Consider the following 16,818-nt stretch of genomic DNA (forward strand, 5'->3'; position numbering starts at 1 on the left):
GCACAGCTGTGGACAGGGGTGGGGATGGATGGGAGAGACAAGCAGGTGAGGGGGATCAAGTTTACAGGAGGTGAAGAGGATCCGTATCGGTTAGAGGAAAAGGAGGAAGTGCGGGAACGGAATAAGGTCATACAAGATCCGCATGGGGGAGGGGAGATGGATGTGATGGGCGAGGCAGAGTGCATGGCGTTCTAGGATTTGAAGGGATTTCTAAAAGGTTGGAGGGGCGTAGCAGAGGATAGGGCAGATGAAGGATTTCTAGGTGTGGAGGATGGTGCAGGGGGCCAGACCCCATGTGCGGCCAGAAAGGAGCTCGAGGATATGGAGGCGGTAGCGTGCCTCAGCTTGGATTGTCCAGAGATGGGGGTCCATGAGAGACGATGATCAAGGGTGACGTCAAGGTACTTGAGGGTGGGGGTGAGGGTGATAGGACAGCCAGAAATTGTGATATAGAAGTCGAGGAGACAGAAGGAAGGGGTGGCTTTGCCTACAATGATCGCCTGCTTCTTGGAAGGATTGACCTTGAGCAACCACTGGTTGCACCAAATGGTGAACTGGTCAAGATGGGATTGGAGAAGGTGTTGGGAGCGGTGCAGGGTGGGGGCGAGGGCAAGGAAGACGGTGTCATTGGCGTACTTGAGAAGGTGGACAAGGGGTGGAGGCAGTGGCATGTCTGCCATATACAGATGGTAGAGAAGAGGGGAGAGGACGGAACCTTGGGGCACAGCGGCGGAAGGGTGGAAGGTACAGGAATCTGTGTTATGGATGCTGACATAGGAAGGATGTTGGGAAAGAAAGGACCCTATCAGACGGACATAGTTGACAGGAAGAGTGAATGTTTGGAACTTGAAGAGGAGACCAGAATTCCATACACGGTCGTAAGCACGCTCAAGGTCGAGGGAGAGGAAGATGGTGGACTGGCGGGAGTTGAGCTGTTCGGAGAGGAGATGAGTGAGGTGAAGGAGAAGGTCATCGGCAGAGAAGGATGGTCGAAAGCCACAATGGGTAGTGGGAAGGAGGCAGTGCTGGCGTAGATGTTGGTGGATGTGTCGGGTAAGGTTGGATTCCAGGACCTTGCTGAAGACCGAGGTAAGGCTGACAGGATGGTAGGAGGAGACAGCAGATGGCAGTTTGTTGGGTTTCAGGAACATGCTGCTGATATAGTTGCACTAACGGTCGGAGGATGGCATTCACATATCGTACAGCCGTTACAGCGCCTTCCATGATCACCAGCGGCGTACGTCGGCCCCACATAATGCCGCCTAAAAACAGCAGGGAACCTCCACCTTGCTGCACTCGCTGGTGTGTCTAAGGCATTCAGCCTGACTGGGTTGCCTCCAAACACGTCTCTGGCGATTGTCTGGTTGAAGGCATATGCGACACTCATCAGTGAAGAGAACGTGACGCAGTCCTGAGCGATCCATTCGGCATGTTGTTGGGCCCATCTGTACCACGCTGCATCTACATCTATATCTACATGGATACTCTGCAAATCACATTTGAGTGCATGGCAGAGGTTTCATGGAACCACCTTCATAATTCTCTATTATTACAAGCTGATGATTGGAATTTTGTGAGAAGATTCCGTCGCAACGAAAATCGCCTTCTTTTAATGATGTGCAGCCCAAATCCTGTATCATTTCTGTGACACTCTCTCCCATAATTCGCCATAATACAAAACGTGCTACCCTACTTTTAGCTTTTTCGATGTACTGCGTCAGTCCTATGTGGTACGGGTCCCACACCGTGCAGCAGTATTTTATGAGAGGACGGACAAGTGCAGTGTAGGCAGTCTCCTTACTAGGTCTGTTACATTTTCTAAGTGTCCTGCCAATAATATGTAGTCTTTGGTTAGCCTTCCCCACAACATTTTCTATGCGTTCCTTCCAATTTAAGTTGTTCGTAATTGGAATTCCAAGGTACTTAGTTGAATTTACAAATATTGGATTAGTCTGATTTATCGTGTACCAAAGTTTAACGAATTCCTTTTAGCACTCATGTGAATGACCTCACACTTTTCGCTATTTAGGGTCAACTGCCACTTTTCGCACCATTCAGATATCTCTTCTAAGCCGGCCAGTGTGGCCGTGCGGTTCTCGGCACTTCAGTCTGGAACCGCGTGACCGCTACGGTCGCATGTTCGAATCCTGCCTCGGGCATGAATGTGTGTGATGTCCTTAGGTTAGTTAGGTTTAAGTAGTTCTAAGTTCTAGGGGACTGATGACCTCAGCAGTTAAGTCCCATAGTGCTCAGAGCCATTTGAACCAAATATCTCTTCTAAATCGTTTTGCAGGTTGTTTTGATCTTCTATTATTAGATAAACGACAGCGTCATCTGCAAACAACCTAAGACGGGTACTTCGATTGTCTCCCAAATCGTTTACATAGATAAGGAACAGCAAAGGACCTATAACACTACCTTGGGGAACGTCAGAAACCACTTCTGTTTTACTCGATGACTTTCCGTCAGTTACGACGAACTGTGACCTCTCTGACAGGAAATCACAAATCCAATCACATAACTGAGACGATAGGCCATAAGCACGCAATTTCACTACAAGCCTCTTGTGTGGTACAGGGTCAAAAGCCTTCCGGAAATCCAGAAATACGGAATCGATCTGAAATCCCTTGTCAATAGCACTCTACACTTCATGTGAATAAAGAGCTAGTTGAGTTTGACAGGAACGATGATTTCTAAGCCGGCCGCCCTAGCCGAGCGGTTCTAGGCGCTTCAGTCCGGAACCACGCTGCTGCTGGGGTCGCAGGCTCGAATTCTGCCTCAGGCAAGGATGCGTGTGATGTCCTTAGGTTGGTCAGGTTTAAGCAGTTCTAAGTATAGGGGACTGATGACCTCAGATGTTAAGTCCCACAGTGCTTAGAGCCATTTTTTATGTTTTCTAAACCCATGTTGACTGTATGTCAATAGATAGTTTTCTTCGAGGTAAATCATAATGTTCAAACACAATATATGTTCCAGAAATCCTGCTGTATATAGACGTTAACGATATGGACCTGTGGTTTAGTGGATTACTCCTATTACCTTCCTTGAATATTGGTGTGACTTGTGCAAGTTTCCAGTCTTTTAATACGGATCTTTCGTCGAAGTATGGAGCTAATCCATCAGTATACTCAGAAACGAACCTAACTGGTTTCCAGTCTGGTGCAGAAGACTTGCTTTTATTAAGTGATTTCAGTTGCTTCACTACTCTGAGGATATTTACTTCTACATTACACATGTTGATAGTTGTTCTTGATTCGAATTCTGGAATATTTACTTCGTCTTCTTTTGTGAAGGGGTTTCGGAAGGCTGTGCTTTGGCAGCACTGTCTTCGGTAGTATCTCCATTGTTATCGCGCAGAGAAGGCATTGATTGTTTCTTGCCACTAACATACTTCACATACGACCAGAATCTCTTTGGGTTTTCTCCCAGTTTTCGAGACAAAGTTTCGTTGTGGAAACTGTGAACTGTGGATTTAATTTCAAAGAATATTCTTAAAAATTTACTTTATTTACTAGCGATTCATCAAGAACATTAACACATTTAGTCACACTATGTGAGCGTGGAAGTAGTTGCCAGGGAGTAACTTATGAAATCAAAATAAAATTGCTTTCAACAAATGGGAATTTTATTCCTAAAAGCATTTTTTTTAGAAACAGATTTAAAATTATAAGCAGAAAGCACCCTCCAAACATCAAGTTACAATTTATTCAGAGGCAGAAAGAAACAAATTTTTGAGTGTATGAGCTTTCGGGCTGAGAAGTTTGCCGCTCCCTTTAGACGCGGCCGTAGTTAGACCGCTCACAACAGCCTCTGAAAGACTACACTGGTGCAAATCTGCAACACACCAGATTACCGTAAAGTAAAAGTTTTAACAATTCACACAAGCTCAAAAACTATGTACCCCAAAGGAGGGATGGAAATGGTACAAAAGACTAAAATTAATAGATAAACGTGCCACTGAAGGTGCAACTTGATTTTAACTTCTAAGAAAGTCTTATGGTGGAAGAGTGGCAAGTTTATTTACTAAAATGACCATTTAAATAAAAGCCCATGAAATGTAATCTAACATAAAATTATGCAAGGTTGGCCAAACATGCTCTACAGTACACATATACCGCCTCTCCAGATGATAGGCAAGATAAAAACATATTTAAGGAATTAGGCCGTTAGCATTAAATTCGTTCACACACCGAATCCGAGAAACATGACAGAGGCAGCTCCGAACGACAGACAGACACTAACTGCCTAACAAATGCGGACGAGAGGCAGAGGAGCAAGCAGGGGACGAGCGACTGGCCCAGACTGACCCACTGGCGAGCTCACAGCGCCCCTTAACTGCACGTGGACAGGCAGCCTTTCCCCTTTCCCACCAGAGGGAGACACCAAAGCTGCGACTGCCACAGCGGCGCCACCGCCAGAAACGGAGGGCGACTGCTTCACACTACGCGCTGCGGCGCGCTCTTCAAAACAGAAACTTTTACCACGCCTCAAACTGTTATAAGCATCTCGCATTGAAGTCCGCGCTAAATTTCGAGCTTCTGTAAAGGATCACCAATCTTGGGAATTTTGCGTCTGTTTAAATTTGGCACGTTTGTTTCGTTGTTTCTGCAAAAGTGTTCTAACTCGCTTTGTGTACCAAGGAGGATCAGCTGCGTCGTTTGTTAATTTATTTGGAATAAATCTCTCAACTTCTGCCAATACTATTTCTTTGATTTCAAGCCACATCTGATCTACTCTTATTTTATTAATTAGGAATGAGTGGAGATTGTCAAGCGAATTTTTATTTGCCTTTTTGAATATGTATATTTTTAGTTTATTTTTTGAGGATTTGGGGATTACAATATTCAGTCTCGTTACGACAACCCTGTGTTCACTAATCCTTGTATCGGTTTTGATGCTCGTTATTAACTCAGGATTATTTGTTGCTGAGAGGTCAAGTGTGTCTTCACAACCGTTTACTATTCCCATGGGCTCATGAACTAATTGCTCGAAATAATTTTCAGAGAATGCGTTTAGAACGATTTCGGATGATATTTTATGCGTACCTCCGAAATTAAACATGTATTTTCGCCAACATATCGAGTGTAAATTAAAGTCACCACCAACTATAATCGTGTCGTGGTTGCGAAGATGGACCTCGCCATGGACGTCGGGAGTGAAGTTGTGCACAGTTTGAGTTGTAACACGGCGTCCTGTGCTTGCACGAAAAGCATTACTCAACATGGTGGCGTCGCCGTCAGGGTTCCTCCGAGCTATAATCCGTAGGTAGCGGTCATCCACTGCAGTAGTTCAGTTCATAACTAAAATTGCCATTGTGATTTCTCAGAATTTTTGCAAAATAAATAATAATTTTCGTTAGTTTCATGTTTTTCTTACACTAACTAGCACTACTCCAGTACCCAAATATCCGACTAGCTACGTAAGAAATTTTGTAAATTTTTGTATCATTTCCTTGCAGCGGAGGACTCCAGAAGATATTTATTGCTGAAAGTTATTCAGGCATTTCTCTTTAGGAGCGTCTGTCTGACTTCTGTAGTAGTGTGGGGGTGTAAATTGCATCTTGCAGTAGCCACAGGGTAAAGGGTACATCTCAGATTAATCCGTTACGCAGAATAACAGAATAGCAACCCCCACTCACACAAGAGCCACAGTGGCAAAAAGTCAGATGCCCCTTCCACAACAGATACGACACTGCTACGGCGTCACAAGGCACGCAGTCTTGATGTTGTCCTTGATTTGCAGAGAATGAGAGTCCATATTTTATTGGAAAATACGTCCAAGTTCTCATTCACATGAACAAAAAATACAAAAAATATGCAAAGTTTCGAAATTTTTTTTGAGACAATGAAAAGACATACGTTCAACTATATTTTAGATTTTCGATACAAAAAAGAAGAAAATGGAGCCCATAATCGAGGTCTGATCGAGAACCTACGAGTTTGAAGTACACCTGCTGCGGAGAGTGTAGCCTCTAGAAGTTATCTCAAATCAAAAATGGATAACATCAGTAGATACTACACTAAATTTATGGGAGCTTGTACCTAACTACAATGAAACAACGTTAAATTTAGCGATATGATGTTGAAGCGAACTCTGTGTTGGATTTTTTTTTTTTACTCTTTATGGCTTTACAAAAAGTAGTTATTGCTTTTCGGGAGTCAAAGTTAGAAGCTAATAGGTTGAACCGTTTTTATTTTATGCTGCATGGAGTTTTAAAAAATTGTTTCTCGAGGAAAACCATGACTAAGGTTTAGGGCTAACTTTTATATTAATTATTAGCTGAATTTGCGTAAAAACTATGTCATTATACACTTTTGATGTCGCTGAACACAAATCTGAAGTTAGATTTTCAAAATTCAAAATCGATAATCCATTATGGCTGACCGAATATTATCTTTTGGCCAATTTTAATCAAAATTTGATAAAAATAGTGTTTTCGTTACTTATGTTTAGTCTGCAGCCGGCCGCGGTGGCCGTGCGGTTCTGGCGCTGCAGTCCGGAACCGCGGGACTGCTACGGTCGCAGGTTCGAATCCTGCCTCGGGCATGGGTGTGTGTGATGTCCTTAGGTTAGTTTGGTTTAAGTAGTTCTAAGTTCTAGGGGACTTATGACCTAAGATGTTGAGTCGCATTGTGCTCAGAGCCATTTTTTAGTCTGCAATTCCAAGACCTATATCAACCTTCCTGACGCAAATATCTTTCAAAAATGCTACAAAAAATCGATTTTTCGACCATTTTGAATGAGAACCTGGCCTTAAGACTGAGTGATTTAACGGACGACGTGCAGTAGGGTTTTTAAGCCTTCGTCACACCAAGAACGAATGCATTCAGTCCTGTGGACATGGATACATCTTCACGGAAGACCGAAGTATAGCCAGGACCTCCTCGAGAAACAACCCACCTGCACTTTCTGATAGAACTGTTGATATTTTTAAAGCTATCGAGTATCCGATATATCGATATTTAAATGGCATCAACATATAGATATTCGATTAACATACTGATAAAATATCAATCTATCGGCTCATAAAAGTATCTGCTTCACATTGTAAATATACTGCCGGTTTTAGAGCTCCATATTTAAGTATTCATTTACACACACCAAAAACATGTTTTGCATCACCTCAGTTCCCAGAACTCCTGAATACAGTCACTGATTATGGATTTTGTACCACAGACACAGTCCCTTTGACTGTTCAGAGATGTCACAAAACCTGCCAAAAAATGTAAACAATCGTGCACGAGCAGCGCCTATTAGACGGATGGGGTCCCACAGCCGATCAGTTCCGGTCATTCCACCAGGAAGGACGTTCATGGCTCGTGTTGTCTGTAGTTCAACCATGCCTAGATATCGCGGTTCGATCGCGTCCACATTGTCTCTTTGTGCCAGGAAGGGCTCTCAACAAGGGAAGTCTCCAGGAGTCTCTGAGTGAACCAAAGAGATGTTGTCCGGACATGGAGGAGATACTCAACTTGAATAGTTATCCTTTAGAATGTTGCTAGGTACGGTCGAGGCTGTCGCGTCTGAAATGCAGTGAAGTGTACTGTTGTGGAGGAAATATGGGGCTCTCAAGAACTGTAGCGCACAATACTGTAAGCTGCGATGACAGCTGTCTGCGTCGCTTGCTGCTGACAAATAAAATAACTCTCGTTCTATCTGGATTGACCTTCGCCAATCAAACTCTCCCTATGCCTTGATGAACTCAAGGACTTCTATTCGCCCCTAGTCTAACTATTGGCGTGGTACACTCGTCAGATAACCAGTCCACCGCGATGCCACTCAAAATTCGCTCGCAGGCGTTTAACTATAACTCTGTCCATTCACACTGCACAATGAGTGTGTCGGCCAATACAGTGAACAACGCTTAATTGCAAGGACTCAGTATAGAGTCACACTTCGATTCGCTCTCGACAGAGGTGCTCTCCCAGTGAAGTACTGAGGAGAGACTTGTTCCTCGCTCTTTGAGTACAAGTACGAGCGCGCACGCAGTCGTTACGTGATCTCGCTCCAAGAGCGACAACAGAACGGCCCCTCTCCACGCCAGACGTGAAGGGGTATATCTTTCGTTCTCTTCCAATACTCCTTCAGCTCAAGGCGTCAGAAATATCGTCTGCCAATCAGCATTGCTCTTCTAAAACGGGAGAATGACGTTTCGTTTAAGGCGATCAATCCAGAAATCTGTAGTATCGGCGTTTGGCGTTTGCTGTCTCGCTGTGAAAATCTCTGCGTGCTATGTGTAAAGAATGCGTAGGCTGGCCGCTGCCACACAGTGTAGCGGAAATTGGTTTTTTAGCCGAACACGGGGTCGTCCTTTCACTCGGGCAAATGCTGTCTGCTCTGCAGGCGGTCACCGGCCGACGTGGATGGGTTGGGACTGGCCTCCTGGCGTGCGGTTTCGCCTCTCTCGAACTAAAAGCTCCTGTGGCGTCGTGTCTGGAATGTGTGTGTGTACGCCAGCCTCGAGTATTTCAACCACGGTGCGCACTTGCGACTTATTAGTTATTTGCATATAATTTACATGAATTCATACAAGATTGACTTTATCTTATCGAGTGTGGGTTCGAATGAAGCGTCTTGATGTGCAGAATACGATTGTGAGGGCGGAATATGTAAGCAATGAAGGTCAGGAGACCACGACGCACTCTGTTTCTTAATTTCACTCGTGTTAGGCGAATGCCTTGAGATTTCGACTTTCCTGTTCCTGTCTTTGTCATTCGCCACTGATTGCTGAAAAGTATCAGGATGTTCACTCATTGCTATGTTAACTATTAGAGTGTGAATTTCAACGTCCTTTGTTATTTCCTTAACTTACATGTGCCAGTATATGATGGCCAAAATGCAATAAGCGTGTCTAAGTTATGAAAGGAGCAGAAAAAAAAAACAGGAAGAGACTGCTACATCTGATACTCAGTAAAGACCTCGACAGAGAATAATCCTACAAGTTGAAGTTTTGATTTAGTCACAAAACCTGTATTGTGTAATTACATCGCTACCTCTGTCGGCAGGGCACCTACTACATGCATCGGTACTGGACACGACCGATCACCCTAAAAAAGTTCGTCGCCTTACCTTACGGGAAGTATAAATTGTACATGAAGGGTCTGAAGGATGGAAAAAGACAAGTTTGTGTGCAGCTGGTCATCGATATCTACGAAGTCGGATTTTTCCAAGGTAAGCATTTGATCTTTGAGTAACACATGATCACGAGTAATTGTTTCAGTAGAGTTATGAAATTCCACAACCGAGGGCTTCGCGGTCATTGAAGAGGTGGACATAGCAGGTAAAAGTCCTGTGGGTAGAAAAAGTTGCAGTCGTAATCATTTAGCGGAGAAGCCAAAAAAAAAAAACTGGCTGCACACAGTGCCCTCCCGTCACTGCCACCGGCTAAAGCCAAGCCTGCCTCGGCGTTGTCTCCTGGAGAGAGAGAGTTTCCTCCTTGAAGTTCGATGTAATACACAGCAGTCAGCTGCATTTATGTGAGTGGTGTACCTGATGATGTAAACAAATTTATGTTCGTACATTCCAAGCACATACAACATGACAACAAAAAAACTTCACGTAATGGCAATGGGAAACAAGTACAATTCTTCTGGATTGTTACAGAAAAAAGCGTAAAGAGCACGTGCAAATACACTAATTTGTTCTCAAGCGATATTGCAATTTTCTGTTGGTTAAATCATAGTTTCCAATGAAACTGTGAGCTGGACCGAGACTCGAACTCGGACCTTTGCCTCTGGTGGGCAAGTGCTCTACCAACTGAGCTTCCCGAGCACAACTCATGCACCGTCCTCACATCTTCAATTGTGCCAACATCTCGTCTCCTACCATCCAAATTTCACACACGTTCTCCTGCGAGCCGGCCGCTGTGGTCGAGCGGTTCTAGGCCCTTCAGTCCGGAACCACGCGGCTGCTACGGTCGCAGGTTCGAATTCTACCTCGGGCATGGATGTGTATGACGTCCTTAGGTTAGTTAGGTTTACGTAGTTCTAAGTCTAGAGGACTGACGACCTCAGATGTTAAGTCCCATAGTGATTAAAGCCATTTGAACCATTTTTCTCCTGCGAACCTCGCAAAAACTAGCACTCCTTAAGAAATTATATTGCGGAGACATGGCTTAGCCACAGCCTGGGGGATGTTTTCAGAAGGAAATTTTCACCCTGCAGAGGAGTCTTCTCTGATTAGAAACTTCCTGGCAGGTTATAACTGTGTATCAGGCCGAGACTCGAACTCTGGACTTTCGTGCGCGAGTTCTCTACTGGCTAAGCTACCCAAGCACAGCTCACACCCCGTCGTCACAGCTTCAGTTTGGCCAGTATCTCGTCTCATACCTTCGAAAGTTCTATTGGAAACCATGCAGGAATAGCACTCCTGGAAGGAAGGTTAGCTGGCAGAGCACTTGCCCACGAAAGGCAAAGATCCCGAGTCTCGGTCTGGCATACAGTTTTAGTCTGCCAGGAAGATTCAGAGGAGCGCATATTCCACTGTAGAGTCAATACTTCATTCTGGAACCATCCACCTGTCTGTGACTAAGCCATGTCTCTGCAATATCCTTTCTCCCAGGAGTGCTAACTCTGCAAAGTTTGCAGGAGAGCTCCTGTGAAGTTTGGAACCTAGGAGACGAGGTACTGGCAGAATTGAAGCTGTGAGGGCTGGTCGTAAATCATGCTTGCTAGCTCGGATGGTAGAGCAATTGCCCGCGATAGGCGAAGATCCCGAGCTCTAATCTCAGTCTGGCAACATAGTTTTAATCTGCCAGAAAGTTTCATACCAAGTGCAGAGCACTTGTCCGCATAAGGCAAAGGTCCTTTGTTCGAATCTCCGTCTGGTACACAGTTTTAATCTGTCAGGAAATTTCATATCAGCGCACACTCCGCTGCAGAGCGAAAATTTCGTTCATAGTTTCCGATGTTTCGCATGAACCACGGACTTGCCGTCGGTTTGGGTGGCTTGTCTGCCTTAGCGATACATAGCTGTACTTTGTGTACAACAACAATGGAGTGATGCCTGTCGAGAAGCCAGACAAACATACGGCTCCTGAAGAGGGGCGGCACCATTTTCAGTCGTTGCAGGGGCATCAGTCTGGATGATTGACTCATCTCGCTAAACAAGACGGCATTGCTGTCCTGGTACTGCGAGCAGCCTAAAGCAAGGGGAAACTGCAGCTGTAGTTTTCCCGTTGGCATGTGGCTCTACTCTACGATTAAATGGTGATAGCTTCTTGTTGGGTAAAAATATCTGGGGATGAAAGAATCTCCCATTCGGATCTCCATGCAGGAACTACTCAGAAGGATGTCATCACCAAGGAAAACAAATCTGGCGTTCTACGGATAGGATTCTGGAATGTTAAATGCCTTAATCGGGCAGGTAGGTTAGTGGTTTTAAAAAAGGATAGGTTGAAGTTCGATATATCGGGACTTAGCGAAGCTCGGTGTCAAGAGAAACAGGACTTCTGTCAGATGAATACAGGGTTATAAATACAAAGTCACAAAGGGATAATGCAGGAGTGGGTGTAATAATGAATAAGAAAATAGGAATGCAGATAACCCACGTGAAACAGCATAGTGAACGCATTAACGTAGCCAAGATATGCTCTAAATCCACACCTACAATATTTGTACAAGTTTGTATGCTAACTAGCTCTTTAGCTAATGGAGAGACGGAAGAAATGTATGATGAGATAAAAGAAATTATTCAGATAGTTAAAGGAAACGATAATTTAACTGTGATGGAAGACTGCAGTTTGATAGGAAGAAAAGCAAAAATTTAATATCGACTCACGGAAATAAATGAAAGAGCAAGCCGTCTGGTCGAATTTTGCACAGAGGATATCATTGCTAACAATGTAAATTTGTAGCAAGGTCTTATGGGACCAAATTGCTGAGCTCATCGGTCCCTAGGCCTACACACTTCTTAATCTAACTACAACTAACTTTCGCTAAGGACAACACACACCCATGCCCGAGGGAGGACTCGAACCTCCGACGGGGGGAGCCCGAGGTCCGTGACAAGGCGCCCTAGACCGCTCGGCTACCCCGCGCGGCCATCGCTAACACCTTGTTTGAGAATCATCAAAGTAGCGCGTATACATGGAAGACTCCTGGAGACACTGGGAGGTTTCAGATTGATTACATAATGGCAAGAAAGGGATTTCGGAACCAGATTTTAAACTGTAAGACATTTACAGGGTTAGATTGGACTCTGACCACAATTTATTGGTAGCGAACTGTAAATTAAAGCTGAAGAAACTGCAAAAAGGTAGGAAATTAAGAAGACGGAACACGGATAAGTTGAAAAAACTAGAGGTTGCCTCTTTTAGACGAAGCATTACGCAGCAGTTGAGTAGGGCAGGGAAAAGGAATACAGTAGAAGACAAATGGATAGCTATAAGACATGAAATAGAGAAGGCAGCAGAGTGTCAAATGGGTCGAAAGACAAGGCATAGTAGAGATATTGAATTCAATTGATGAAAGAAGAAAATATAAAAATGCAGTAAATAAAGCAAGCGAAGCGGAATACAACCGTCTCTCAAAATGAGTTTCACAGTAATGGCTAGAGGACAAATGTAGGAATGTTTCACTAGGGGAAAAATTGATTCCGCCTACAGTAAATTTAAAGATACTTCTTGAGAAAAGGGAAGCAACTGTATGAATATGAAGAGCTCAGATGTAAAACCAGTCCTAAGCAAGGAAGGGAAAGCTGAAAGGTAAATGAAGTATATAGAGGGTCTGTAAAGGGAGATGAACGGAAATATTATAGCCAAGAAATTCACAAACCAGGATATAGCAAGGAAAATCGTCGTGTCAGTGTTTTGGGACAGGAAAAGAGTTCCGCGCATTGATTTTTTGCTAATAGGTGGGGCAATAAATGCTGGAAGATGTGGGATCTTGAAGAAACTTCGCAGAGCCATACAAAACAGACGTGCTGACTACGAGAGTTTGTCTCCTCCATGAGAACGCGCGTCCGCACACCGCTCAAAAATGGCTCTGAGCACTATGGGACTTAACGTCTGAGGTCATCAGTCCCCTAGAACTTAGAACTACTTAAACATAACTAACCGAAGGACATCACACACATCCATGCCCGAGGCAGGATTCGAACCTGCGACCGGAGCAGCCGCGCGGTTCCGGACTGAAGTGCCTAGAACCGCTCGGCCACAACGGCCGGCCACTAAATTGAAGAAACATCTTATTGGAAAACACTTTTCCGACAACGACGATGTGAAAATCGAAGTGAAGAACTGACTGATAAAGGCGTGGGGAGACGTCTATGACACAGGAATCAAAAAACTCGTCCTACGAATGACAAAATGTGTAGAGATAAATGGTGATCGCGTGAAAAAATAATGCAACACCTGTACTACAATGCATCTAAATTTTATTATGACAAATTAAATTTTTTGCACCTCAAAAAATTTTGGTAACCTTAGTTTGTGGATTAGCCTCGTACGTGTATACAGATGCTTCACTAACGTAATACTGCCCAAAAACTTTTTTCAGTAGGAAATAAAATGATGGATACTACGGAATCATTTCATGACACGCTGTAACATATCCATGTACGCAAGATAGTACAATTTGTTTCATCTTATGGCAAGTCGCGTAAGGGATTCTTTTGCTTCCAGGGTCTGTAGTATGAAAACTGAAATTCTTGTGTGATGTGGCCTTTCCACACAGCGCATGGATTTTGATAACGATCGCCCATTAGCGAGCGTAGGAGGTGGTTTGTTGCTGAGGTAGCAGACTCCTTCGGCAGTGCAGAGAGTACGGGGAAGGCCCTGATTGTACATGTGATGACGTTACACAATACCGAAGAATGAATTTATTAATGCTTCTGAGGACAGTTTCCAGTGAAAGACCTGTCAGGTACTTTTTAAAAGTTTTTTGTGCCAAAGTGGCTTCAGGTCAGTTATGCTGGTGGTAAAAGAAGGATTCTACAATGACGAGGGGTCCTCACAGATTCCGATTTTGTGCACACTTGTAGCAGGTGGAGTTTAGTGCACGCACATAAATTTTCTAAAACAGTACGACAAAGAACTCTGAAATATCACCTTTCACAATTAGGAAATGGTTCAAATGGCTCTGAGCACTATGGGACTCAACATCTTAGGTCGTAAGTCCCATATAACTTAGAACTACTTAAACCTAACTAACCTAAGGACATCACACACACCCATGCCCGAGGCAGAATTCGAACCTGCGACCGTAGCAGTCCCACGGTTCCGGACTGCAGCGCCAGAACCGCACGGCCACCGCGGCCGGCTCACAATTAGCAGATCTCCAAGTGCAGTTAAAAACAATTTTCACTATTTCGACGAATTCGTCGGTTTCTCAGCACGTTAGTACGTTCGATGGTTCGAATCTTGCTAGTAAGATAAATACAGGGTGACACAGAATAACGGGAAAGTTTGAAATGAGTAGTGGCAGCCATGCGCACGTGGCAGCACTGCGGGTTCGTGGCAGACAGCAAGTAAACAGTTCGCCATTTCACTAATCGTGCATCAGTGGAACGGACAACAGCGTGCGTTATCCATAAAAGTGTTTTATAAAAACAATGATAGTTTGGTAGCGGCGCAGAGGGAGTTTTGACATTTTTGTAATTTAGGATGTCATGACGCCGTTCCGTCGAAAGACGCGATAAAATGTTGGATTAATAACTTTGAAGACACTGGATCTGCCCTCAAAAAGAAACCAACAGGACGACCAAGAAGTGTGCGTTCTCCAGCGAACACTGATGTTGAACGCGAGTCTGTCTTACGGAGACCACGGCGTCAATTCGTAAGCAAGAAGCAGCGACTGGAGTGTCCAGGGAGAGTGTTCGCAGAATCCTTCATCTTGATTTAAAATTTCATCCGTGCAAACTACAGATGGTGCAACAATTTAAGGACCACGATTTCCGATTACGATTAGGATTCTGTCAACAAATGACAACAAAAATAAACAATGACGATGAATTTCTAAAAAAAGTTGTGGACGTCAGATGAGGCACAAGTAATGTGAACAAACGGAACTACCGCTACTGGGAAAACACAAATCCTAATGACGTTCATGAGCGCCCTTCACACGCTACTAAAGTGACAGTATGGCGTGGAGTTTCATCACGTGGGATTATCGGACCGCATTGTCTCGCAAATGAACAACGAAACACAATAACTGTCAACGCCGATCGGTTCGCGGAGATGTTACGAACTTTCGTTACTCCTGCATTGAGCAACTTTGCAAACGTTCAAGAAGCCTGGTTTCAACGTGACGAAGCGACATCACACACTACACGGCAATCAGTGGCATACGTGCGAGAATTGTTTGGCTACCGTGTGATCTCACGATTCGTTAAAATACCCGGGCCTCCTAGATCGCCAGATCTATCCGTTTGTGACTTTTCTCGTGGAGCAAGGTCTACACGACTCGACCAAGAATCCTGGACGAGTTAAAACAGAGAATTTGGGATGCAATCCACAGTACCCCAGCTGAGATGTTGCAGTGGTCAATGAGGAATCTCAGCAGCAGGTTTCACGAATGTATTCGTACAGGAGGACGCCATCTAAAGGACGTAATTTTTGAAAAATGATAGATGCCATCAATGTTTCCTAAATGTCAAAGTTGAAAGCTTTTAGTTACAATGAATGCAATTTATTTCCTTCATCACTTCTAGTTTTATTGGATTGTGGAAATGTTCCCGTTTTTCTGCGTCACCCTGTATCTTTTAATTTTTTAAAAAACTTCTATATTTATTAACAAAGTGTAATCTTAATTGACAGATATGGAACTATAGTGTTTAATAAGAATAACATCTTGGTTATTCGTAGCTACTGACAGTAAATTGAAATATGGTATACGAAGCCGATACATCAGATAGATAATGAGAAAGTATCATTTCCACAGACTCACTAGTGTTATTGAAATATGTAATTTTTTCATTTAATAAAATACGTTTTGGCATATTCCTAAGAAGTTTAAATTCATTTTTAGACATCTAGTAACCGTCAATAAAAGGATGATACTTTTATTTCTTACTTAACGTTCGCATTTGTTGATAAATATTACATTTAAAAAAGTATGCTACTAGCTAGATTCCACTCTCGTGTTCATGATTGAAAATCCAACTATGCTACAAGCTGAGTTAGTCAAATGCTGTTTCGGTAACAACACTCGGAAGTCTTGTCTCCTTCAAAGCCAATTTTGTTTTGTTCGTTTGACAACTGCGCGGTGTCACCTCAGCAAATTTACGTCCAGACACTGAACCTGAAGCCCTGTGAGTACGAAAGGAGTCGGAGAGGGCAGAGCGCTCTGTAGTGTCGCGTTGTGAGCGTCTCCGTGCAGAGTGAGTGAGTGCTGCTGGCAGCTCGAGGGCCTCAGTGGGCAGAGAGGCGGGCACACGTCGTGCAAACTGCTTATGTCTCTGCGTCAGAATTGGTAACGTGATCCAAACGAATAAACCACATTGCCCTTAATTGTATTTTTTTCCCGTGTGGCTACATGGAGTATTCAGTGTACAAAACTCAAGCAGAGTCGGGGGAGCAACTTTCATGCCTCACAAGGCGTGCACTGAGAAGAGTGGCTGTCATTTTGCACTGTCAGTATTAGCCTGGACTGCTAAAGTAAATAAGACAAAACTAAGTATTCATAGCTGAGCGTTAGTTCTAGATCGCACAGTGGTAATTTTGGCACTCTCTACCATCTGATGTTTTTGACCATAAAGGCCTTCAAAAACATCTACAACCTGTATGAGTGGTGTCTTTTCTTCCCGACATGTCCGAAAGGACAGGCACCAATTGTACAGATATACAGCGATAAGCCGAAACATTACGACGGCAGCCCACCG

The 16,818-nt window shown here is 43.9% G+C and overlaps 1 protein-coding gene across 4 annotated transcripts in view; it reads left to right on the plus strand.

Annotated features, from left to right (window-relative positions):
- LOC126108575 (uncharacterized) overlaps positions 1–16,818 on the plus strand; it is a 105,915-nt gene that overhangs the window by 60,794 nt on the left and 28,303 nt on the right. For 3 of the 4 annotated variants that reach the window (XM_049913866.1, XM_049913863.1, XM_049913864.1), the window contains one exon: positions 9,006–9,171. The exons of the other annotated variant lie outside the window; for it this stretch is intronic. In XM_049913866.1, the coding sequence (XP_049769823.1) occupies positions 9,006–9,171 (166 nt within the window). The remainder of the gene's footprint in view (positions 1–9,005; positions 9,172–16,818) is intronic. 4 annotated transcript variants of the gene reach the window in all.

The sequence above is a fragment of the Schistocerca cancellata genome, chromosome 11 (assembly GCF_023864275.1).
Source record: "Schistocerca cancellata isolate TAMUIC-IGC-003103 chromosome 11, iqSchCanc2.1, whole genome shotgun sequence".
In the NCBI taxonomy this organism is placed as follows: Eukaryota; Metazoa; Arthropoda; class Insecta; order Orthoptera; family Acrididae; genus Schistocerca; species Schistocerca cancellata.